Genomic DNA, 27557 nt, shown 5'->3' on the forward strand with positions numbered 1-27557 from the left:
TATCATTGTATCAATCAGAGTTCCTGGATCATGTTCAGATGAATTTCTATTTAATCATGTCTCCCACATCTTGTATTTATGAATTTAGTTTTCCCTACATTTTCCTTTATTCTTTTTTAAAAATTTGATTTCACTAGATTTGAGTCTAAGTTGTAGCCTGTGAAGATCTTTTTGTGTTCTAATACTTTACCAGATGTAGTAACTGTCTTTCATTGTCAGATTTAAAAATAGGTCAATTATTCTTTTATCCCAAGCCATTCATAAAATTAAAACATGTACTTCCATATACAAGAATGTCAAGTGCTCAAATTATTTTAAAATAGGTTCATCAAAGCAATTGATGAAGTCTATCAAAAAGATCTATTTTTAAATTAAGTGGAAAACAAATTGGAAGGAGAGTTTTTGAACTAATGAAAGTCTGAGGGGCTTTGTGTCAGCCAGGGTGACTGGATGGCTTTAGAACTTTAGGTTTTGGTACCTTCTGATAACTTTTTTGTGGAAACATACTTATAGTTACTTTTTCCTTGAAAATATGTATATATATGATATCTTGTACCAGTTTTCAATTCAGCAGGCAGCTGATTTTGGGAGAAGATGACCTTTTGTCTTGCATTGTACTGGGACATATCTTTTATGTCAATTTTAGGTAGATTATATAAGTGTGACCCACTAACTTGATTCAGCCCTTTAAGAAAATAAAATATAGGGCAAGAGACTAGATGGATTATGAGTAAGGGAATGAATCTTATTAGAAATTAACTAAAAAAAGTGAATTAACTCCCAAGAATACACTATACCACTGTACCATTTGTAACGTGTTCTCCTGGCAGTTACAATTACTAGTCTGTCCTAGACCCACCAGAGTACCTTTGACCACTGTCCTTTGCAGTGTGAGCTCTACCCGGCTCGCCTCCTCTGAGGCCTTCTAAGGTCTCTGGCCACAATCTCTTGAATCTATAGCTTAATAACCGGTAGCGCACTCAAGAACAACCACGTGTAATCTTAAAAGCCTTTATTATACCTACTCACATAATGCCCTAGCTGATGCCCTGACTTGTTGGTTCCCAAGTGAACACCTGGTCAGAAGACCCACGTGTTCACTACCAAAATCCTTACCTCTTTCGGCTACCCATCTTGGCTTGGCCACCCAGGCTAGGAGCCAGGGTGAACAGCATGAGGTTAAAGAGGTCTTTGTTCCAATTATTCTCCATTAAGAGAAAATTTTACTTATGGAAAACATAACTGGCAACTAAGAAACAAGAGTGGAAGGCTCAAAAGTAGTAAAAAGTAGATATTATAAAGTCTACTCAATAAAGTCTATCTCTTGTAAGTACATGTGTGCACATGTGCCCACGCACCACACACACTTATATATATATATATACACACACACAAATAAATAAATATAGGAGAACACTTTCAGAGTACCAGAACCTTTTCCCCTGTTTATTTTACAAACGCTTTTTTTTTTTTTTTTTTTGGCTGAGGCAATTGGTGTTGCCCAGGGCCACACAGCTAGGAAGTGTTAAATGTCTGAGATCAGATTTGAACTCAGGTACTCCTGACTTCAAGGTTGGTGTTCTATCCACTGCACCACCTAGCTGCCCCATTTTACAAACATGTTTAAGTGTCATATCTTATTTGTAAAATCAAATAAGAAAAGGAAGACAGCAAGCAGAGTGAAGGAAAAAGAATAATTAGAAAAGTACCTCAGTTGGAGCAATTTAGTTTGAGGGCAAATAAGTTGTATATTCTAAAGTAGAGAAAGAGGGAATCAGCCCAGTGATATATTCAGAATGATCATCCAGAGTCATTAAAAAAATTTTTTTTTCTCTTGTATTCATGATCATCTGTGTAATAAGCCAAGGAGGTATGTGATTTATTTTAAAGGTTTTTATCCATAATGATGTTTGCATACTAACATAGTGAAGCTATTAGTTATTTAGAAAATTTGATTATCAGTGAGAAATTATCTCAAACATATTGATTAGCCAAAGTTTTACTGTGCACTGCTGGAGTTCAATATTGGCTAGAATATATTTTCATTAATATTAGGAGTTTATCCTAGACCATTAAGAGTATTTAAGGCAGGGAGAACCTAACTTTGAGTTGTAATTTAAGTCTTATGATTGTTTCATTATATACTTAAATACTTTATCAATGTTAAATCCATATTATTTGCTAGGTAGTATGTATAAATGCTGAAAAGAACACAGAGAAAAGTGAAAACCATTCCTGCCCTCAAAGAGCTTATATATTCTCCTAGTTGATACATATGATCATAAGATGATGAAGAAGATGATGATAATAGTAATTACACTAAAGGAATGCATTATTGACTTACCTAATTGACCAAAAACTTATGCAAAAAAATAAGGGCAGAAAAAAGAACACAAAATATGGAGAACAGAAAGTTGGCCAGTTTGTCTAGAGAACATAGCATATATGGAGTAGAGTAATGTAAAACAAGTCTAGAAAGGTAGGCAGATTGTAGAAGTAGAAAATATATGAACCACTGACTGTTCTTAAGCAGAGGAACAGTACAGTCAGATCTTTGCTTTGGGGAAAATTTAGTCAGTGTAAAAAATGCATTGGCAGAAGGATTGTGGAAGCAGTGAGACTAATCAGGATGTATGATGAGGATCTAGAGTGTTTGCCATGTGAATATGGAGAACCACCAGTGGGGAAAATATGATTGTAGAATCAATGAGACTTGGTAATTGATTGAATACGGAACATGAGGAAGATTTAGGAGTTTAAGATATCACTGATATATTCAGAAATATTTAGTGAAATATATTTAACATTTTAACTTGGAAAATTCATCTTTTATTTTCTTTTGCGAATAATTGTTGTTTTTATTGTTATTTTGGCAGCCACAAAAGCAGATGGATTTGCACTCTATTTCCTGGGAGACTGTAATAATGTAAGTGTATAATGGATTTAGATTCTGATACTTTATGGTATCATGAAAATAGCTATTCTTTTGAAGATCCTTATAAAAACTAATATCTAGTTTCATAGGAAATGATATTAACTAAATGAAATAATATATGTAAAATGTTTTGAGCCATAAAGAATTACCTAAAATGTCAAGTATCAGTTAAAAATTCAAATTATTTTCAATAAGTATTTTTCTTTCTGAAATTTTTCTAAAAATTAAAACTTTAAAATATATATATAAATTAATATTTTCTTTTTTAAAAACATGTTTGTTTTGAAAATGTATTTTTTGTTTAGAAAACTTATTAATGAAATGAAAAATTATATTTACTTTACTTTAATATTTATTTGTAATGACTCCTCAAACAGTGACCCTCAGTTCTTTTTGGGGCAGAAATAGCAGTTTCATCTATATTTTAAAAATATTAGTTGCGAGAAAAAATGGTTTGTTCTTTCCAGGTTATCTGTGGCTTCTTCAAATGATCTGTGAGAGGTAGATTGGTAGGGAGAAGCTTGAAAACATGTATCTACAAAGAGAGAATCTTCTTGTATCTGGTTGGTTAGCTTGTTTTCAAGGCAATAAAAATTCTCTAATATTTATTTTATTATGATTTTTTTTCCTAACAATATTCTGTTCCCTTTATCTGTTATAGAATCAAATATATGCATGCATATATATTTCTTAAAATTTTAAAGTAGCATACTGTAATTATTCTTGAATAGTAGGATTTATAATATAGATTATACAAAATTTCATTGTGATAAAGCTAATATTGGTTGAGCTTTCTTTTGATTTAGATTCTTTTAGATTTTAGTTTACTAAGTGCTTCATTGACCACATCAGCTATATACTCATGGGGTCTATGAAGTATTCAGGGAGGATACTCTAATGTAACTTGAAAAGCCCTTTTTAGGGAGGCTTATCTACTTTTGGTATTTCCATATTCCCTACTCTTACTAGGGGCTTTAAGAAGTTATGTGGCCTGGTGGCCACACCCTGGTTACACCATGTAAGCAGATGGTATAAATCATGTTGAGGATAACTTGATGGGCCAGTCGGTGATATAGGGGAATGTTCTACTTCAAGCATGGAAAGACTTCCCCCATGGGAATAACTAGATGAAAATAATTTGTTCCAATGGCCACAAAGGTGGCTATAATAGGCATTGTGAAATGTTTAGACATTGAAGATATCAAGGTCATCCTGTAAATTCTAAGCCATTTCCAGTCATCCTCAGTTCTCTCTCTATTTGAAAAATCTCTTTATCAGAGGTACTTGTTGCAAACTCCCCCACCCCCCAGTTTTCTGCTTTGCTTCTAATTTTGGTTGCATTGGTTTTTTTGTATAAAATCTTTTTAGTTTTATGTAATCAAAATTATCTTTTTTTTTTTTTTTTTTTTTGAAATTTTGAAATGTTCTCTATAATTTCTTTGGTTCTAGATTCTCTCCTTATACATAGATCTGATAAACTATTCTGTTCTACTAATTGGATCATAGTATCACCCTTTATGTGTAAATCATGTACCCATTTTGACCTTATCTTGGCTTATACTGTGAGATGTTGGTCTGTACCTAGTTTCTGTCATACTATTTTCTAGTTTTCCTAGAAATTTTTGGCAGATAATGAGTTTTTGTTTCATTAGTTTAAATTTTTGCATTTTTATTATATACTAAATTACTGTGGTTATTTACTGTAATATAATTTGTATCTAACTTATTCTATTGATCTACCACTCGTATTTCTTAATAACAAATCAAATGAATTTTTAAAACTTATTTTATCTAACTTTACAAAGTATTTTTTGTGGTTGGTATACTAACTATAAATAAAAAGATACTTATAACCTCAGAATTATATATAGAACAGGTAATTCCGTCTTTTATAAACACACACACATACACGAGAAGTGCTAAACATGAAAGTCAGTGTGCATTGACTGAGTTAAAATAAGATTTAGTAACTCAAAACGATTATTATAATATTTTGGGATAGTGATATCTAAATCTCCAGAAAACAAAGCAATATACCCAATAGTTTATTAGGCATTTTACTCTGGCTCTGAATTCTTCAAACAACTTCCAGAACATTTCTGGTGGCAAGAGAGCCAGATTTGGATCAGTCATTTTGTTGGTATTGAGCCTGTGTGAAAGAAATAGTAATTGTTAGGGATTCTCATCCCTGCTATGATTCAGCTATGGGTCCCAAGATTTTGATTAACATCACAAGATTGCATCCAAGCTTAGACATGTCCACTAAGGAATACTAAAAATCACCTAAAATCTGGGAAGACTAAATGGGTAAATGATATCCAAGGGCTTGGGTGAGAGATTATCTAATTGAACTTTCCTGTGTTAGCTGCCACATAAGGCTGTCATAATTCTTCAATAGAAACCTCAATTATATAATGTCACGTGGATTGTATAAGCAATCAACCATAATTTCTCTCTTCTTTAAATTGGTCTAGTCTTCTGCCCTGTGCCATTATCATGGAATTAGGAAGGACTGAGGGGGCTCTCAAAGATTTACTACATCATACTTAATAAAATAAATAACTACATGGTATAATTTTAAAAAAAAGAAGTTTTTTATCAATGGTAAATCACATGACTTGAAGCTGATTATAGTATAGCCCTTGTTATGATAAGACAGATCTATATTCATCAAATTTGGTTTGAGGGAAAAACCTTTCTCTTCCTTACCCTTGTTCTTTGTTTATTATTATTTGTTTATTATTAATGAGGGCTGCAGGAAGGGTTTGGCCTTCATGCCATAGTTTACTGACTCCTGGTATATACCCCTGTTTAAAAAAATTGATTGCAAATTTCTGATATGGATTTCAAATTATATGAGATATGTTTGTGAGGAAGGATTTCAACTTTCCAGACAAATCCTAAAGGAGCTTAAAAAACAAACAAACAAAAAAAAAAACCTAAAAACTAAAAATGACAAATTTCTGCTGTGATTGCAGAATAATTGCATCTTTCAAAAAGTTAGAGGAAGAACTATTAAAATCAAAATTTGAATCACAGTAAAGGATGAATTTGTTAATAAAGTTATAAATGATGGAAATCTTGGGAGGCAATGACTCTTTTCTTGTATATGCAGAAATAATACTAGACATCTTGATCCTAAATTGACCATAATAATTCTAGTGGATAAAAGTTGGTCTATATCAATTTGGAATATCTAACTAGTAAAACATTTCAGTGTGTTCTGATTTGTTTCCAGATCTCTGGGAACTCTGAAGTGCTGTCCTGGATAATGGGGTCAGTGTTTCCTTAAGTTATCATGCTTCCTAAAGCTGTAGAGAACTTAGATACTAAGAGTTCTTTTATATTCCTTCTGTCCACCAGATTTGCTAGCTTTGTACTGGGGACAAGGCATCTGTAAATGTGTTCCAGATTTTGAGAGATGTATGATATGTTAAAAGAGTTAAGAGAGCTGCAGTTGCTATGGTAACCAGGAAGGCCAGGTCTCTTTAAAATGGACAAGAATTTTGTGGTCCGTCATGATTATAATTGAGAATCATGTGACTTTAAGTTGATGACACCAGTAAGCTATAGCGAAATCACTGGTCTTTAGTAGCAGATGAAAACAGCCTTGTGAATAGAGCACTAGAGCTAGAGTCAACACGATTTAAGTTTGAATCCTCTCTTAATAGCTGTATGACAATGGACAAGTCATTTAATTAATCTGTCTGCAATATCCTCTTTATAATGGAGATAACTTCTTTAAGTATCTACTTCAGCTTAATGTAAGGTTTAAATATGAAAGTTTGTGCAAAGTACTTGGCAAAATTGGCAAATTCAAACTAAGCTTGCATTCCATTTGTAATATGTAAGTCTCTGTTTTTATCACTAGCTTGTGGGAATTAGCTGTAGAATACATTTTAGCCATTGGACACCCAAAAGGCAGCACACCTAAGAACTTGAGTTAAAAAAAAAAAAAAGATTAAAAAAATTAATTATAAGCAGGGTCAGATTTAGCTTGACTCCCGTTAACATTGTTTAGCTTCACTATCTTCTGGAATCATGCTAGATTTCTTTCGTGATTGCAGTTGTGAAAGACTTGTTTTATCTCCTTATTTATGGATTTCTGATATTTAATAGAAAGAGGACACCCAGGTATAATGTATTTTATCATTGTATGAGCTAGTGATGTAGGAAACAGAAGGTATAGTCCCAACAATCTGAGTAGCATTGGAAGCAGTGACTGATTTTTATGGACCAAATTTGTCACATAATTCACTTTTCTGATTTTGAAATCACATTTTCATATAATGAGGGATAACATTTATAAGTAGCATTATGGATCCATGCTAGAATTACTACCAGGGGTAAACAGAGTAGGAAGCTCCCTAATGTACAAAGGAAACAAATTAGGGAAGAAAGATACAGTATATAAAAAGGGCTAAATTTGGGGATAAAGGAGCTGGATTTAAATCTTACCTCTTATCATTTCCTATATACCCTTGGTCAAATCACTTAAAGACACTGTGGGCCTTAGTGAATTCATCTGTAAATTGAAGGGGTCTATCCTATAAGCATAGGCTAAATAGTACAATTATATATTTTTGTGGTGACTGGGAATGAAAGAGCATGAAAAAATCTGTTTTCTGTAGCATGAAGGTATTTATTTTGCTGTAAATCCAGTTATATATGTTACAATTGAATTCTTAATGCTTCTTGTGAACAAAGATAAATAAGGGAAGGGCACAATTTAAAATGCAGAGAACATCCTATACAAAGTCATCTTTCCTTTTCTATGCAAGACTATGGAGTTCAAGAGTTCCCACAACTCAGTTTCATGGATTGTTATGTGGATCAGGATTTCTCAATTTGAAAAGTTATGCTATTAGTAGTAAAAGCTAAGTCCTTTGAGATTCTTGTAATTAAGTTGGTAGTGAACTGATTTATCTGATATAATAGGTAAGAGTTCCCACTTACTGTTTTCCTTTAGCAGGGTTCATTTTTCCTCAAAGATAAGAAAGCTATCCCTGAGACCTTGTAATGGACCAGAACTCTGGAGAAATATACTTAGGCAAGGATTCTTACAAGAAGGTGTTAACTCAGTGGAATTGATAAGACAATGGTTTTCTAGTTGAGCATGGTGATTAATAGATCTCTGGTTAAGTACATCTACTTAGTACTTAATATAGTTCTGCAAGATTGACACCTATACTACAAGATTCACACCTACGGTGATGTAATTATAATAGAGTATATAAGTTGGGACAAACTCAGCCAAAGACATTCATTCCATCTCATACTACCCTGGTGGCTGGCCTGTCCTCCTTCATTTCTCCACTGAGACCAAGTCCTGTCTTGAAGGGCCTCCAGAAAACTAGCCGAGCCCCAGGCAAGTAAAGGAGACAATAAAGAATTTGGACTTTATCCCTGGCTATTCTCCTGGTGATCATACTACTAAAATAAAAGTTGTTCCCAAGACCTCCAGAAAATCAATCAGAATATTACAAGATCTAATGGACTCTTGCTCCCTTGATGCAGTTTTCTGGTTGCCTAAGGGTATAAAAAAGTTCCACTTATGTAGAAGCTAAATGTCATTGTATCCATGTAGTTTACTTTTACTGTGTTAGGGCTAGGTAAACCAGTATTTATTTGTTTGTTTTACAATTCAAAGCTTTTTATTTTCAAAGCATTTGCATAGATTTCAATATTAACCCTTGCAAAAAACAAAAACAAAAACAAAACAAAACAAAAAAACATGTGTTACAATTTTTTTTCCCTCCAATCCTCCACCCTCTCCCCTAGACATTAAGTAATCCACGTGCAATTCTTCTAGATATGTTTCTACATTTATCATGCTACACAAACAAATCAAAAAGGGAAAAAAAGACAAATAAAGTGTAAACAAACAACAAAAAGTAAAAATACTATGTTGTGATCCACACTCAATCCCCACAGAATTCTCTAGAGATACCGATGGTTTTCTCCATCACAAGATCAATGGAACTAGTCTGAATAACTTCACTGTTGAAAAGAGCCACATCCATCAGATCGATCATTGTATAATCTTGCTGTTGTTGTGCATGTTCTCTTTGCTTTACTCATTTCACTAAGCACTAGTTCATGAAAGTCTCTACAAGCCTTTCTGAAATCAACCTGCTGATTGTTTCTTGTAGAACAGTGCTATTCTATAGCATTCATATAACAAAACTTATTCAGCCATTCTTCAACTAATGAGCAACAAAAGAGCAGCCACAAACATTTTTGCACATGTGGATTCTTTTCCCTTTTTTATGATCTCTTTGGGATACAGGCCCAGTAGAGACACTGCTGAATCAAAGGGTATACACAATTTGATACATAGTTACATATTGCTCTCCAGAATGTAAACCAGTGTTTGTTAACACTACAGTTTCTTGTGAATACCCTATTTTATTACAACAATGAATTAGAACTTAACTGAGTGCTGATGTTAGATATACCTCTAACTCTTGAGCTACTATGGATTAACTGGGGAGGAACTGACTGATTTGGATTCTTATAGATTGGAGCCATCCCTTAATTTGGATTTAATCATTTGGAACCATTGGAGAATTGACTTAGCCGCCAAGTTTTGAGTTCTAGCTATGGAAAATGATGCCAAGAGGTATTAATCTGTATCCTCTTGGAGAGAAGAGGATAGGTTTCCCGTGTACTATCAATTTCTGAAGAATTTGGGATATAATCTTCTGGAGCTACATAAAAAGTATTATTAGTAATAGTGTATATGAATTACCACAAATTCACACCAAGAAGCAGCATTATCATCACCTTATCATCCTTGCGTCATTGTCCAGCACAGTTCTATGCATATAGTCGGTAGTCAATAACAGTTTTAGAATAAACTAATTTCTGCCATCTTTTGGAGTACCATTCTTTTGCTTCAAGTATAAACTCTAGGAAATGACTATTGTCTAACAAATACCATTATGATATGCTCATAGGAGTAACAAATGAGAACAGAAGCCATTTGGTATATAGCAAATATAACTATAGAACAAAATAAACTGCAGTTTTAAACAGATTGTTAAAATTCATAGAATTATAAGTTTAGATTCGTAAAAATCTGAACTTCCGAAGACATCTAGTCCTTCCCTTTTATTTTCAAGATGAGGAAATGAGGTCTAGAGAGTCAAATGACTTTTAAGTTCCCCAGAATAGTAAATTGTGGAGTTAAATTATAAATCCAGATTCTCTGACTCTAAATTCAGTATGTATTCTAGTAAGGCTTTTCATGCTTTTTCACCCTCCCTTTTTTTTTTTTTTTTTTTTTTTAATTATATCATGTAGTTATTTATTTTCTCAAAAGTAGATGACTAAATAAAGTCAGAGTGAAAGTGTTGGTAAAGTATATATCTAATATAAAATGTTAGCACTGGGAGAAACCTTCAAGATCATCTCATAGACCACATTCATTTTACTTATAAGCAAACCGGAGCCCATACAGTGGAAGTAACTTGGCAAAGTCAGATAGCTAAGGAATGAAGAAACCGATTCTCCTAACTTGTTGTGAAGCAACATATTGTGTTGCCCTTATGTCTACAGAATTATATAAATACACATATATACATGCACACACATGATACATTCTAAAGTATATACTAGAAAAAGTATGGTGTATATTGTTGACTTTATATAATATCTAAAAGGTGTCTTGGCAAGTAGTTAATTCTTAAACGGTAGTTAACTACTGGGAAACCTTTTGTCCTTCAAGGACAAGGTTTACTTTTTAGGTAAACAATCACTTGCTAATTTCTAGGTGTTGTGAGTTTGGTATTTGAAAATCAGTTGCCTTGGGTTTTTTTTGTTTGTTTTTTTAGTGAAGAAGTATTATGTCAATTCTCCCAAAGCCTTATTTTTAAAACATTTACTGATTTTTAACCATATAGCATATTTTAAATAATTTGTTATTTTTTATATGGTTCAATGAGTGGTGAAAAATATTGAACTTTAAACTTCTCCATGTAGTATATATTCTTTTAGTATTATCAAAAGAATATTGTTTGATGTGCAGCAGAGATAATTAAAACATGGGTTTATATAAACAGTCATAAGCAGTTTATTATTTATACTAAAAATTCTATTAATCACTCATTTTCCAGTGTTATAAATATTCTGGGAATCCATTTTTCACTTTTAAGACTTAATGAATGTGGGGCCAAATATCTACTTTTTATAGTCTTTAGGTAAGTGTTCAAGTCATTTCAATAATAGTTTGGATGATCTCTCAGTAAATAACTGTTTTAGTTAAACTTTGTATCTTCCCTAAGGCCTAATAACAATATTCTACATGAAACAAATGCTTTATAAATATTTGTTGAACGCAAATGTTTTAACTTTAGATCTTGATTAATACTGCCACCTAGTGTCTTCTTGGGTAAAATACTATTAAATACATTTTAAATAAGTCCCCGTCATAATAGGAAAAAGCAAAATTTTGGATATTTGTGAGGATAACATACTTTGTTAGGATACTTAGGTCATTGATGAGTCATTTTTGATAATTGTGATTGATTTTTTTGTAGTGTTTCTATTTTAGTAGTTAAAATCTGAAATAAAGAGTATGTAATAAAAATGGGGCAGCTAGGTGGCTCAGTAGATTGGTTAATCAAGATGAATTCAAACCTGGCCTAAAATACTAGCTTTGTGACCCTAGGTAAGTCACTTAATCCCTTTTGTCTGAGTTCCTCATCTGTAAAATAAGTTGGAGAAGGAAATACCAGACCATTATAGTATCTTTGCCAAAAAAAAACCCCAGAATGAGTCATACTCAACTGAAAAAATGACAAATAAAAAATGAAAATTTCTATTTCAAATTTCATTAATCATTATTTATTTCCCTTCCCTACAGGCAGGATATAAGGATGATTCTTTTTATTCTTTTTGTTTTTATTTTATATTCTTTTTATTTTTAACTTAATTTTTCCAGCAAACATATTCTCTTCTCTCCTTCATGAGGAAATGAAAAAAAAAATAAATATTGTGACAAATGTGCATAGTTTAGCAAAACAAATTCCTACTTTATCCTCATACACACACACATTCTATACTCTATATACATTTGATGTTCTGGAATTGCAATTAGTTACTGTGTTGATCAGAGTTCAAAGTTTTTGGAGTTGTTTGTTTTTACTATCTCAATATGTGCAAGGTTTTTCCAGGTTTCACTGAAACTATCTCTTTCATTATTTCTTATGGCATGAGTATAATTTATGTTCAGATACTAACTGGTTGATAAATGGTCCTGATTGCTATAGTCACCACCTTCACTTTAAAGTGCATATGAAGTCTTTAGTAATTATTATTAGAATCTCCTAATTCTTCTAAATTTGTTTCCTGGATATTGAATGCCCTTTTTTATCATGTAGGAGGAAGTTGTTATTAATTTCTTGGTTTCTAGTCAGTAAACCTTTATTAAACATTTGCTCTGTGCACACATTGTACAAAGCTCTGAGGATACAAAAAAGGGGTAAAAGACAATCATTGTCCTTGAGGAACTCAGAAAAGGAAGACAAAACACAAATGAAAACTTAAGAAGTGTGTGGTGGGGAAGGGGGAAGATGTCAGTCAAAAAAGTCCCAAGGTAGAGCAGCCAAGTGAGAAACAAGATGTCTTCCCTTTAATAGAGGTTTGTGGCATTCATGATCCCACCCTCTAATCAAAAAGGCAGAAAATTGTGAAGTAAAGAGCCAAAGTTGATGAGAGCTTATAGTTTGATGAGGTTATCATGGTAGTGAGTTTCTTGGGGAATAGTTGAAGTCAATCACATGCAAAATTGTCAAAGAATTCTGGAGCTACTCATTTAGAAGTCTTATAAAATCCATACAGGTTTTTTTTTTGGTATGCATATACCTCAGAGTATGGGATATGGGAACTGAAAAGAAATAATAAAAAAACCAAAACTGAGAATTAAAACAGAATTATAGGAATGATACTTTTCCTAGGACATGATCTAGTATTAGAACAGATCTATGTTAGTATATAATGACATCAAATACACTCTTGAAATCTGTAAAAAAAAATTGATTCAATGCTTTTTATATTTTTGGCTGATACAGTTCACAGAATCACAGAATCTTATTTGGAAGAGATCTCAGAGAGCATCTAGTCCTATTTGTAGCTGAGTGAGAATCCCTGCTACAACATACTGGACAAGTTGGTCTATCCAGCTTTCCTTGCAGACAAATTTCTAGTGAAAGGGAATCCATCGTCTCCTGAGAGCTGTGATTGTTAGGAAGTTTTTGCTTACATCACATTTAAATTTGCTTCTGTGTAGCATTTGCTCATTACTCCTAGTTTGGAGTTAATTTAGAAGAAAAAAAATTCTACATTTAAATATTCCTCTTTATATAAAAGTGTGGTATTGCTGTATATGATCTCAAGGCCAGGAAAGCCCTGTGATGCTATGTAGTGACTCTAGGATATTCTACTAAACCTGAAAGGTCTCATCTGAGGAACAGCCTCAAAAATTTCAGAGATTTATCATCAGGTTGCCTTGTAGGGTGATGAATCTTTTGGAAACTTCCATGTTTGAAGATCATCTACTGAAATATATATAGATGGATTAATTGGTTGATACCCTATCTAATAAGACAGGTTCCTGAAGGATTTAAATTTTGAAGTATTGCTTAAATGTTTTCTCTTGTGCATGTGCTTTGACCAGTTTATAACTCTCCTATAGTTCTGGATCACAGTAAAAGTGAAAATACACTCACTTGTAATTTTTGTCGCAAACAAAAATATACATCCCAAACTAATTTAAACCAAAACTTAACTCACCCTACAAAATCTTTTCCTTTTATTATTTTTTCCTCTTCCTTAATTTTTTCCCACAAAGTACTTAAGGGCTTAAAATAACAAAGCTTATATGTGTATGATATATATATATATATATATTATTTATTTATATTTTCTCCTTCCTTCTTTTTACTAGAGTCTATGTATGTTCACACCACCTGGAGTAAAGGAAGGAAAACCACGACTCATCCCAGCTGGGCCAATTACCCATGGTACAACAATATCTGCTTATGTAGCCAAATCAAGGAAAACAATGCTAGTAGAAGATATCCTTGGGGTAAATTATTTTTAACTTGTAATGACAAATTTTATATTTTGCTTATTTTGAAATAAAGTATGACTTAACTGTTTTGATGTGAGCTCTCTTTTAGGTGTTTCTTCTTGCCCCACCCACTACCCACCCAGAATTAAGACCAGGTTCTACTTATTAAGGTAGTTACTCCCTGTTTGTTTGACCTTTATTATATAGATATCCACTTGGGAGCAAGCACCAGATAATTTTTTAAATAAACACTAAAATATTAATGAATACATTTTGTATGTTTTCTGCATTTCTTTAGTTGAAATTTTATTATTTTTTCAGAATTTTTCAAAAGGTACATATTTGATATAATTACTCATATATGGATATTACTTGGTATCATTTATCTAATATCCTCAAAAAATGGAATATCCACCAATAAGGAAGATTTCCTATTTTTATATTCAATAGATCAAAAATATTAATCATTTTGATTGAAATCTTTCTAAAATATATTATTCTCTTAACCATCTCAGACAGAAACCCAATCATTCAACATTTTCTGAATGACTTAGTCATCATTATGTATATAGAATCATAAAATTTCAAAGTTGCAAAACTTTATATTCTTACCTTCATTTTACAGATAAAGATACTAAAGCCGAGGATAATACATCATATCTATGTGTATACATGTATATGTATGTATATATATGCATATATATACATACATATATGTGTGTGTGTATATATATATATATATACACACATGTATATGACAAAGTGATTACAACTATCAAATATTTAGAGACAAAATTTAGACTAGAACTCATCTTTCTAGATGCAAGTCAATTTATCAATTGCAGCCAAGTCAATGCTCTCAGACATTATTAAAGATAGTCCCTAAGCTAAATGTTTCTTTAAATTTGGTGTTTTAGAAAGATCTTTTCTTTTGTCACTGTTGCAGTTCTCATTGTGCTGTCTCCTAGAAGCGTGTCCTATTTCTAGGTTGCTAGTTGTAATTTGCAATGGGTTTAGAATCTAGACAACTAAGCTCATTTAATATATCTAAAGCAATAATGATTAAAAGCCTTAGGGATCTTTTCTGAGTGGAAACATGGAATTTTTTAATGAGAGACTGTGGCATCTATTTTGTCTGCTCTCAGGCCATTTTTGCTTCCTGTCTCATCTTTGGCTATGGATTTTTAATCTTTTTGGCTAGCTGATGAAAACTGCTTTTGGATATGTGAGGTGTGTCATCTTATTATATAAAAGTTTTGAATAATTGTCATTAATCTACATACAATTTTGATTTTCCAAAATAAAAAAAAATTCTCCTATAAAATAGGAAGACTGAGCATATCACTTTAATCATTCCATAATTATTTTTTAGATTTAGTCAAATTTTTCATACAGCAGTACAACTATAATAATATTTAATATCTCATATTTGTATAATGCTTTACATTGATAGTTTCCAAACTTTTTGAGTAAGAGAGTTTTTTGTTAATTTTTCATGATAATAGTATCTGCATTCTTGCAGCACACATTTTTTTTCAGTGCTAAATAAAGATCAGAATAAAATTCATGGTGTATTTGTGGATTCAAATACTCTTTACAATAACTTTTCAAAGTTAGAGCTTGGAAGCCTTTAGAGTTTATAAAGTGTCCATATTCATTCCAACTTGTTGAATGATTCAGAGATCTAGGAGCTCTTCTTGTATAGAGACAACTATAAGTGAAAATGTTCTTTGAGGGAAGAGATTGTACTTGCTTTTATTTTATTTTATTTATGTCCCTGGTGCTTAGCACTCTACTAAACACAAAATAAGTATGTATTAAATGCTTTGTAATTTTTCATTCATTCACCTTATATCCAAAGGCATTAAAAAACATTTCATGAAATTCTCAGTCCTAGAATTCTTATGATGAGTTATAAGTGAATAGAATGTATAAAATCATTACAGTTTTTTACACATATTGTTTACATGTATTTCTTGCAAAAAAAAATTGAGAAAGTGGATAAATTGTATGAGGAATTTGATAAGATCCTTCAAACCGAATTGATATATATCATGGTGCTTGATGCTTTCAGTATGTAACCAGAGGAATTTGGCAAAAAAAAATGTTGGAAGCTTTTTTGGAATTTTTTTTTGGGAAAAATATCATTTCATTATTAAGAAATGATACCAAATAATTATTGACTGCTCAAAAGCTTTATGCCTGTACATTATGAACATTTTCTTCAAAAAAAAGAGTAAGAAGATATTAGCTTTTTTGAACTTTTAGCTATATACATCCCATTCATTTAGAAACTTGTTAGAACAAAATAAGAGTAATTACCAAATTAATTGAAAGAATAAAGATGAGAAAAATGTTCTTTTTTGAGACTACTGCAGCTCTGACATAACCTGTTTAATTGTTCATTAAAAAAAAAAAAAGAAATGGATAAAAATAATGATACTCATTCTGAGCTATATTTTTGAAAGGTTTAGCTAGTGCAAAAGAGGTGGTAATATTACAGTAAGAAAGCCAAAAAGAGTCCCCAAATTATGTAAGCTTAGAGGAAGTTTTATTTTCTCTCTAGGCAAGTGAGAGAAGACAATCAATGATTGTGTTTTGGAGCTAACATCATTTACAGAACATTTTGGCGAAATGTGATGGAAGATTCAGTCAACAAATATTTATTAAGCATCATTTTCCATGAGGCTATGCATGTAAAATAAAAAATAAACAGTCTTACACTCAAACAACTGACATCTTTTGGAAGGGTGTAGCATTATACATAGTTAATTTGAGCAGCAACAACTAGGAACTTCCGGAAAAGCTTCCCACAGGAAATGGTTAAGAATTTTAAGAGATATAAGAAAAGGAACATTTAAGAAAGATGATTTTTACAAGATCAAAAAGTACTTCAGAGATACTAACAGAATGTGAAAATGCTCAGAGATCCAAGATGGAATATCATATTCTGGGAATAGTTGGCACCACAGTTTAACTAGGATATAATATATAAAAATATATAATGTGAAATTGGACTGGAAAACTTGGTTGGAGTCTTATGGATTACCTTAAATGCTATGCTGAGGAGTTTGTGTTCTGTCATAAACAAATTGGAGATGCAATACTAACTAATTAGAATCAGGAATACTAACTAATTAGAAGTGGAGTAAAAAAAAATATATATATATATGATGTTTTTAAAAGAATCAGCATGATTTAGAGAAAAGAATTTCAGATAACTTTTGAGTTTATTAACCAGTATGACTTACAGGTCTATGGAGAGTTTTAGAGGTATGCATATATATTTGTTAGTTATTCGAATAGAGATGATCAATTGAAGGCAGGAGAATAAATAACAATGTCAAAACTACATAGAGAGATGGTAGTAGGGCGTTGGATATATAAGATAAATAAAGAATACACAAATATATATCAAGCTGAAATTATAAGTTCATAACAGAAAAGAAGAATTGAGAAAATAGGTCTGCAGAGAATTTAGTTTGAGCTCCAAATAGGTAATCTTTAGAATAATTTGTTGATGGAAGTGAAAGGAGGACAAGAAGTAGATGCACAAGAGATCAAAATGTATTGAGTGATAAATTCTTACCTCTCCCACTTTTGGACTCACTGCCCTCTGTAACCAAAGTAATATATGGCATAATTTTACATAACCAGAAAAGTTCATATTAGTCACATAATTTCAACATACTCTTGACATATGAAAATATGTCAAGGAGAAGTTTCCTTGGAATGGAATGGAAGAATGGAAAAGTTTAAAAAAAAAGAAAAAAAAATTGGAGATAGTACTTCTTAAAAGAGAATGAGAAACCATCCACTATACATTGATATGCCTACTTATTGACATATAATGCAGTCATGATTTGTCTATGGGAAGTGATATAGGAGAGATTATACATTTAAAACAAAGTAATAGAAATGCTGAGTAGATTTCTATGGAAGATTTTGACAAAGCCTTGAACTCAAGAATACATAGGATTTGAAGAATGGATATATGGGGAGATTATTAACACTACAAAATCAATGAATCATATCAGAAATGGAAGCAATCATGTCAATTGTCATTTAACAAAAATTCTGCTCTACAACATTCTAACAAGTGTTTATCCAAAGTTTGTTTAAAAAAAAAAAAGGAAAAAAATAAAATAAAAGGACTAATTATTTTAGCTAAAATAAAAGTTTTTCTTGCATGGAGTAGATAAGCTGAACTAGATGGTCTTTTTGATCCTTTCCAATACTGAGGTCTGAAGATTCTGTGACTTGTCTGATGGCAACTTAACTAGTAAGTGGGTACTAATGAATAGTATTGATTATTAGTATTTTCCTCTGGATAACATAAATGATAAGCTCATTTATTCTATTTGCTAAAACTGATTAGGGGTGAATTTTTTTCTCTTTTTTTCCCTCTTGCTCTGCCTTCCTTCCCTCTACCCCCACTTTGTTTTTCTTTTTTTTAGGATGAACGATTTCCCAAAGGTATCGGACTGGAATTAGGGACACGTGTCCAGTCTGTTCTCTGTTTACCAATTGTCACTGCAATAGGTGACCTCATTGGTATTCTTGAACTGTATCGGAATTGGGGCAAAGAAGCTTTCCACATCTGTCACCAAGAGGTGAGAACTCAACAATAGTTGGTTTTTTTTTTTGTTTTTTTTTTGAGTTGAAAGTTTTGTCATGTTTCAGTCAGATTTAAAATTTCTGGTTGAATTTTATATATTCTTATAATTACACTGTATTTCAAAAACAAGTTCTGTTAGCTATTGAAATGAAAAGTTTTTTTTTAATATTGGAATTGTGATTATCTTATTAATATTTAAATTGTCATCTATAGAGAAGTGATAAAATTGCATTTCTTAAGACCATTTACTTCATTTACAAAAATGGATTAGGTTGTCTTTGTTTTTGTTATAGTAATGAAAAAAAATGATCAAAAACCCATATAATCAGAAAAGCTTTTCTCTGAGACATTGTGGCAACACTGTGAACTGAGCAATCTTAAGAACTTTACCTAGCTTTTGAAATTTATGGATTGAATCCAGTCAGAAAAATTATGGAACTAAATGGGAAAAAGAAAAAAAAAATTGCATGTTGTTTTCTCTACATTTTTCTACATGAATAAAATTGTCTTCCTACCCTCCCCCAAAAAGCAAAGTTGCACAATTCTTAGGATTATTGTTCTAATTACTTGATATATCTTTAAGTACCTGTCATGCCTTATTTATGTAAAGTTGAACCACAGTACATATTTGTGAAATGGAAAAACTTAAATTATTTAGTTATCAAGAGCCGGATATTCTCCAAAATCATATAACTGAATTAGAATAATTCATTGTAAAGTAGTTATTCTATTTTAAAAATAAGTACAATAAACTTCAAAGGTACTATCTACATTCTTTTACTACACTATAATTTTGTTGTCTTTGAACTATGCCTGAAATAAATAGGCCATCTATTCATTTTTGTAAGTCAATATTTAAGACATCATAATAAAAAACATCTACTGCAATATTAGGACAAATAGTCACAGTTTTTTTTTAAGGCAAATAAAAAAGCTCTCCTATTATTGAGACACATACACACACACTTTTGCTACTTTTAATGGGAATACTTTTATCTTCTTTTGTTGATTTCCATATAGGCAAACAAATAAAAGTTATATTAAACTTAAGGTCTTATCACTATATGTCATATATATTTAATCTTTACATCTGTAATTTTTTTATTATAACTTTTTATTGACAGAACATATGTCTGGGTAATTTTTTATAACATTATCCCTTGCACTCACTTCTGTTCTGACTTTTCCCTTCCCTCCCTCCACCTCCTCCCCTAGATAGCAAGCAATCTTATATATGTTAAATTACATCTGTAATTTCTTGAAAAATAAATTAAGATGGGGAGGATTCTCAGAAAATGGCAGGATAGGTAAATTTCAAGCTCTCCCGATTTCTCCTACACATAGAACAAATTTGCACTGAAAAATCAAGAAGACTTGGGGCAAAACTGGGGTCTTCTGGATACAACCAGAGGAAATCTGAGGAAACAAAGACTTGGGGCAGAAATTATCCTGTGTGAAGTGCAAACATTTTCAAGCTAGCTCAGCAGAAACACTAAGTGGGGAGCCCTGGGTGTAGCTGGAGCCTAAGCAGGAACCTCAAAAAACGTTTGCTTCCTGGATTATTTTTGGACTCTAAATGTGAGTCCTGGAAAACTCAGTGCAGAGACAGAAAGGCAGGGACACTGATGGCTACAGGCACTTGCTGGAGGGGGCAGCTCTTGGTTAGTTTCTGGTCAGAGGTGTGTGGCTCAGAATAGTGAGTAATTACCATATGATAAAAAAGCTGGAGATATCTCTAGGAGCAAAACGAAGCTTTATTATATGTTCTCATGCAGTCAAAAGGAGGAGAGGAACCTTTGGGACAAGTTTAAATAGTTCCTAATACAAATACCTCTTCCACCATTGACCCTCATCCTCATTGGCTGAATGTCTTACAATCTAAACTCAGGAACTACCCAGGAAATTGAATTTTGCCCAATAGGTACATAGCTGCCCATATTTGATTGAAGTAGGAAGAAAATGATATCATGGAAGAATAGCAGGAAGGGTAAGTAGGTATTCTGTTAGGCATTGAATCCTACTCCAACTCTGAAGTAGATGAAGCCTTACTCGATTTTTACAATTGTCTTTTAGAGATCTCACTCCTTCTCATTCAGAGGAAAGAGCTGAAGTAAAGCCAGAGGCACTATCCCCCTCACAACCCAGTTTGAGTTGCTTGCACTCATACTTCTTATTAAAAAAAAAAAAAAAAAAAAAAAAAATGAACCAGCATAGACCTCCACCATAGAAACTAGCAACAGGGAAGACCAAGGTTCACTGAAATAAAAAAAATAAAATAAAAAAAAAAAGCAAAAAAAGAATTTAAAAGTCAAATGAGAGCTAGGTAGTGCCATGCTTGGCTCCTAGATGGATTTCAGCTAGGAATAGAATTTGAATTGAATTCAATGAGTTTCAGGACTGAGCCAACCCCACCCAGATAACAAAGATGAAACTATTTGTCCTTCAGGGAGGGGTCCCTCACTGAGGAAGAACTGAAGGAGATTTTCTCCTTTAAGGTTTTTCAGAATTTCAGGGTCCCCTCTTCATTAATCATCCAAGAAAAAAGATTGTGAAAAAAAATTAACCACCTAGAAAAGGAGATATATTCTCAAAGACAAAAGTAACTCTTTGAAAATTAACATTGGACAAGGGAAGCCACTGAAGTTGAGAGACCAAGAAATAATAGATTTTTAAAAATGAAAAAGAACAGAATGTGAAACATTTTATAAGAAAAATAACAGATCTGGAGAACACAAATCAAGAAGAAAAAAATAATAATAATAATTGAACTGCATGAAAACTGTGACCACAATAATGTAAGAAATAATCCAATTGTCCTGGAGTGATAATGATGAGGACAAAAAATGAGGCTCAAAGGGAAAGATGGTTCAATGCTTCCTTTTCCTCCTAAGTACCAAGGCTACTCCATTAGCGAATGAATTCACTGCTCAATGCTGTGTTAAAATAAAATCTTTATTGGTTAGGAAAGGGATAGGCAGGCAATTGACCTCCAGGGAGAAAGGCCAGACTGCCTGAAAGGGGAAGCCGGAGCAAAGATGGCACAAGGCAGAGAAAAGCCTAGTGCAAGGAATATAATTTTGGAGATTCATTTTATACACAATCAGGGTCATAAAACAAGTGTTTGTATTCGAAAAGGACTTTTCTGCTTCCTTTGGATATAGGGATGTTTGTACATCAAAGAGGTTCCTGAGAGACTTGTAAATAAGAGAGGAATTTCTCTTAAGAATGTAAAATTCTATTAATCATTTGTGCCTCAATTTATCTCCTTTAACCTCTTCTAAGACAGGAGTTTCTTAATTATTTGCATGCTGGGTTATCTCTTTTGACCTCTTCAATACAACATAAGGGTAAAGTAGAAATAGAAAAAATCCAGCAATCACCACCTCAACGAGATCTTTGTGGAAAACACATAGGGATATTATTGCCAAATTTTCAAAATCCCCACATCAAAAAGAAAATTTTGTAAGAAATAAGAAAAAAACAATTCAAATATGCTGGAGCTACAATTAGAACAAAGGACTTATCAGCAGCCACAATAAAAGGCTGCAGGTCTTAGAATCATATCTTTCAACAATCAAAAGAACTAAACCTGTGGCCAAAAATATAATTTCCAGCAAAATTATAATATTGAATGAGAAAAAAATGAACATTTTATGAACCTGCAGATTTTCAGAATTTTCTGTCAACCAACCCTTAACTTAAAAGAAAATTAAATGTCTAAGAACCAATTTCAAGATCAATTTCAGGGAACTAAACATGTATAATTTTTATTTTTTTTTTACATGGGAAATGTATAGCATGTTTAAGATAGACATAAACAATAGAGCAGCTCAAAAGGAAGATTGGGGTAGAGTTAAGTTAAAAATAATAATTATGTCATACTGATGCAGTTTAAATATTCTCAATTCCTGGTGATCAAAAAGATTACTGTCAATAAGAGAGTTGTTAAATATCCCCTTTAAATTGGTCATCGGTTTAGAGTGAAAGAATTCACTCATTACCAAATTATTAGTTGCAAAATAAGTTTATTGTTGGATAGAAATCAGTTTACAAGGGACTGATTTCTATAGTGGCAGAGTTCTATTTGGAAATGGAGTTTTGGCACTGAGAATGCTCAGTGGACAGGATCCTAGCAAAATGCATGGGCTATCTACAAAGACCTTAGTTGAGGGAAGCTTTTTATTTGGTATCTTAATGGGGACTGGGACAGCCTGAGCTGATCAGACCAGGATTCCTCGATTGAATTAGAATATAGAATTTCTATAGGAGTTGATTTTGCCCCTGAATAGTATTGCTTCTCTTATCCTGAAAGGTTTGGACTCTGTCTCACTCATTGGAACCTGGGAGATCTCTGAGATCAGAAAAGGGGACACAATCTCCTCCCCCCTTCAATACAAACGGGGTGCATAGGAAGAATAGATACTGAGGCATTAGAGGGGGAGGAGGGGAAGGAGATCTGAAAACTTAGATCAGGAAAAGGTTAAATAGGCAATACATACAATACAAATACATACAATATACTGTGAAGAGTATAGCACACTCTAAAACCTATAAAGAAATAAGTGGGGAGGGATGGATGGACAAGGAATCAAAGGGTGAGGGAAGAAGACAAGAAAGGGATCTATGGGTAGAGAGAAGTTAAGTAGTAGCCAGGCAAGTTAAGAATAAAATTATAGCAAAGTGTCAGGATAGGAAAGATACATGTGTGTGTGTGTATACACACATGCATATATAAATATCCTTATCTATAGCCTGCTTGAGAGTTGGGGGTTGTGAAAAGGAGAATAAAATAAAAATAGTAGAGAATGAAAGAACAATTTACAAAGAAGTAAAGAAAAGATGGACACATGAATATAATTTCTATTAATATATACTTTGCTGAACTGGTATTTGTTAATATAGTTTGAATCCTTGATGATCTGCTAGGCACATAACAATGTTCTCTTTGTTTTGTTTAATTTTATTTTGTATTCCTTTTCTATTTTGCTTTCTTCTTATTCTGTTTCTTTAATATAAATTTGAAATTAAAAAATAAGGAAAGATTTTGCTGAAAAATAAGAGCTTTTGCTAGATTAGAAAAAGATTGTAAATTCTGAGATTTCTGTTGCATCTTTCTGAATCTTTTACCTTAATATGAAATAACAAGGTATATGTTAGCACTGAAGTTCCACAATACAGAAGAATGAGAAATAGTAGAAAAGATAGCCTATATAACTTCTATTTTTACTGAAATCGGAATGGTGTTGTATCTATAAAAACATCTATAAATTCAGTGACCTCAGAAACCTATTTTACTGATTTTTAAAAATTAGAACTCTCTAATAGAAAGTCTATTTGCAGAGTAGTTTTTCTTTAGCTGCTGCAGAGAAAATCTTGATCTATTGATAAAATTTTGAAATTCAAACTGAAGTTGATATTAAATAGTTTTAGATACTTTTCTTTTCTTTTTCAGGTTGCAACAGCAAACCTTGCTTGGGCCTCAGTGGCAATACATCAAGTACAAGTAAGTCTTAGGAATATTTTCATAAGATGATGGCAACTGCCCAGTGTGTACATTTGAGAATGAATCACAGGCAAAATCCTCAGTGCAGTACTATATGTTGTATGCTTTAATGAAGTGCATCATACTTAGCAGTTCTACCTTAATAAACTTCTGGCATTACTAAGTCAGCCATGTCATTGAAATAGAGCAATTCCTATAGCTGTTCTACTTTAGGACTTCTAGAGTTTATTTGTCTTGTATTGATTTTTGTGTTCTCTAAAATATCGACTGACTATATTAAGTGTAGTCAGTGGCCCTGTGTTCAAAACCAACTCTGCTATTGGCTACTGCATGAACTTGAGCAAGTGAAAGAAAGACTTTCCTTGGACTTTTTTGTAATCTTTTCCTCTTTTTAAATTTAGGAAAGTGACCTAAGGGATATCATCCCTTCCAACTCCAAATCTATGCTTTTATTCAGAAAAGGACAGGATAAATTAACTAAACACCCAAAAAGGAAACTACTGACAGTTTGTTAGATGCTTGGGTTGGTTCATTAAGCTTTTCAAAGAATCATTTGCTAATCTCTTTCAGTATAGAAAGAAGAGCTACTCCTGAAGCTCTTCATCCAGGAAACCATTTCAAATTTTGCTTCTGAGGCATACTGCTTTTGTTATGCTGATTAAAAATACCCAAAGTCTCAGTGCTTTAGGCAGTCTTTTATAAATTGCAAAGAAGAAACCAACCTACATCAGTAAGGAGGTTTCTATACCAAAAAGTTCCTTATAACCAATGAAATCACAGATTCATTCCCTCTATCTTTTAAATTGTCTGCTATGCTAAGAGGCCAATTTACTTAAGTATATGATATGACCCAAAAAGTCGCAGCAGTATGAGTCTTTAAACACCATAACTTTTAGCTATTTTTATGACAGTGACCAAATTTAAGGTGATAGAAGATATCTATTGCAGTTAGTCGTGCCCTCTCCTCTAGTGGAAAATTTTATATCACTTCTTTGAAATTGGCTTAACATTTTCACTAGGAAAGTGGAAAAGTCCTCTTATGAGCCAGTATTCAAGGGAAAAGGGGATCTTCCAAAGAGCATGGTTTTTTCATTGGAAGTCAATGTTTAAGAAACTGTTAATAAAAGAATAGTGCCTATTGTCAATAATATAATTCAAAATATGCACATTATCTACTTATGATTTTTACATTTAAACAACCACTGCTGCATGTATTCCTCCTACAGATTTTCCCATGATAGCATCGTTATATTGTAACCATATTCCACTGAAAAATCTTGAGATTTCTTTTTAACATTTAATTAACAATATTGTTTATTATTAACTATCCCTTGTAATGTACTTTTTCATGGAACTAATTGATATGTTAAATAGAAGTATACCTTTAAGTATTTGCTAAATTTGTGGCATAAGCAGTATAACATCATAGTTACAATTCAAGTTATTATTTTAGGCTTTTAAATTAATGATATAAATGACATCGCCACCATTTTAATTTTTTTTTAATAAAAAGAAAAACCTTTTGCTGCAAGTAATAGTTTCCATGCTTTAATTTATGTCAGGTATGCAGAGGCCTTGCCAAACAGACTGAATTGAATGACTTCCTACTTGATGTATCAAAGTAAGTGTTGTTTGTATCTGGAAATGTAATAACACTTTTCTTGAGAAAAAAAAATTGTAATGAATGCATATTTAACAAATTCCTAAATAGATGTAATTGTTAGAGATTGCTGCTCAGTCTATATCTCAATATGGAGTGATAAGAGCTATTGATTATTCTTTTGTCACATCACTACATAAAGTTTCAATATTTGGTTATGTTTGCATGATGAAATTTCTATGTGTATGGTGAAATTTGATTTGTAGTTAAATATAAAAGTTATTTAACTATTTTAAAATATGTCTACTAATATTGACTATAAACTTTCCAATATTTTAACTTTTGAGAGAAAACAAAGAATGAGCTGAGAATGTGGTTTGGAGAACAATTGAAACTCGGGTTAATTTTCCAACAATGTCAATAAATTTATTTTCTTTTTATTTATATTAGTATATCATTTGTTTAAGTGATTCTTTCCTTGGAACAGGAGCATGGACTCTATATGCAATGGACTTCAATGACATTTTAGTGAAGTCTATATGAGCTATTTCTTAGCATAAATTTTAGATAATTAAAGGAAATGGTACTTTTCAGTTAGAATTTAATAAAAATAAATTAAATTCATAGACCCAGTGACCTCAGATTAAAAACCCCTGACCTAGTGGCAGTTTCCTAGAGGATAAAGCTAGTAGCTTGAGTTTATAAAAAGGTTGGTCTTTATCAATGAATGAAATACATTTAAGTGTTTGGTATATGCAAAATATTAGGGATATAAAGGAAAGTAAGTATATCTCTCTCAAGGATTTGTATTCTTATTTTATTTTGTATAGCTTTTATTTTTTTCCCAATTACATATAAAGAATTTTTAACAATCTTTTTTTCCTGTGTGAGCACATGCTAGGCAGTCAGGGTTAAGTAATTTGCCAAAGGTTACAAAGCAGTATATAATGTCTAGCTCCCTGGAGGGCCTTAGGATCAGTCAGAGTTAGAATCAATCAAAGTCCTTGGGCTTTAGGGGGAGAAGTGAAGGAGGCAGGCAAGCTTGCCAAAGATGATTCCTGGACTCTGGAGTCTGGAGCCTTAAGAGTCTCTCCATGTCCTGGGCCAGAATGACTCTGCCCTCTCTCCCTCAGTGCTCCAATCCTTGCCTATAATTACCTCACCACCACACATTCAGCAAGCACCAATGGTGAGGAGGGCCAAAACATCACCATCTCATCTAAATATATGTGTGTAGGGGCAGCTAGGTGGTGCAGTGGATAGAGCACCAGCCTTGAATTCAGGAGGACCAGAGTTCAAATCTGGTCTCAGACACTTAACACTTCCTAGCTGTGTGACCCTGGGCAAGTCACTTAACCCCAGCCTCAAAATAAATAAATAAATAAATCAATAAATGTGTATATTTATATCAAATAGGTAATTAGCCTTAAGTGCTCTGCTGTCTGATTCAAGTACACCTTTTCAGAGTTTCATCCCTCTACAGCTGTGTCAAGTGTCTTAAGTCCAGATTTGCACTCATATTCTCCTGTATCTAGGAATAGTGTTCTTATCATCTTAATATTTTAAAAATTTCAAATTTTCTCTGTTCTTCCCTTTCTCCCTCCCCTCCCCAAGATATTAAGTAATTTTGAAATTGATTACATATGTGCCATATCTTCACATTAGTCATGTTGGAAAAGAAGAAGCATACCAAAAGAAAAAAAAAGTGAAAAATAATCTGCATTCAGACTCTATCAGTTCTTTCTCTAAAAGTCTTTTGTAATTGTCTTGAAACATTGTACTGCTAAGAATAATTAAATCATTTATACTTGCTCACTGTACAATATT

At 32.4% G+C, this 27557-nt stretch overlaps 1 protein-coding gene across 1 annotated transcript in view; it reads left to right on the forward strand.

Annotated features, from left to right (window-relative positions):
* PDE10A (phosphodiesterase 10A) overlaps positions 1-27557 on the forward strand; it is a 736567-nt gene that overhangs the window by 633105 nt on the left and 75905 nt on the right. Inside the window, 5 exon segments of the mRNA XM_074309355.1 lie at positions 2877-2926; positions 13884-14024; positions 18467-18622; positions 24080-24130; positions 25693-25751. Of these exon segments, the coding sequence (XP_074165456.1) occupies positions 2877-2926; positions 13884-14024; positions 18467-18622; positions 24080-24130; positions 25693-25751 (457 nt within the window).

This window comes from Sminthopsis crassicaudata, chromosome 4, assembly GCF_048593235.1.
Source record: "Sminthopsis crassicaudata isolate SCR6 chromosome 4, ASM4859323v1, whole genome shotgun sequence".
In the NCBI taxonomy this organism is placed as follows: domain Eukaryota; kingdom Metazoa; phylum Chordata; class Mammalia; order Dasyuromorphia; family Dasyuridae; genus Sminthopsis; species Sminthopsis crassicaudata.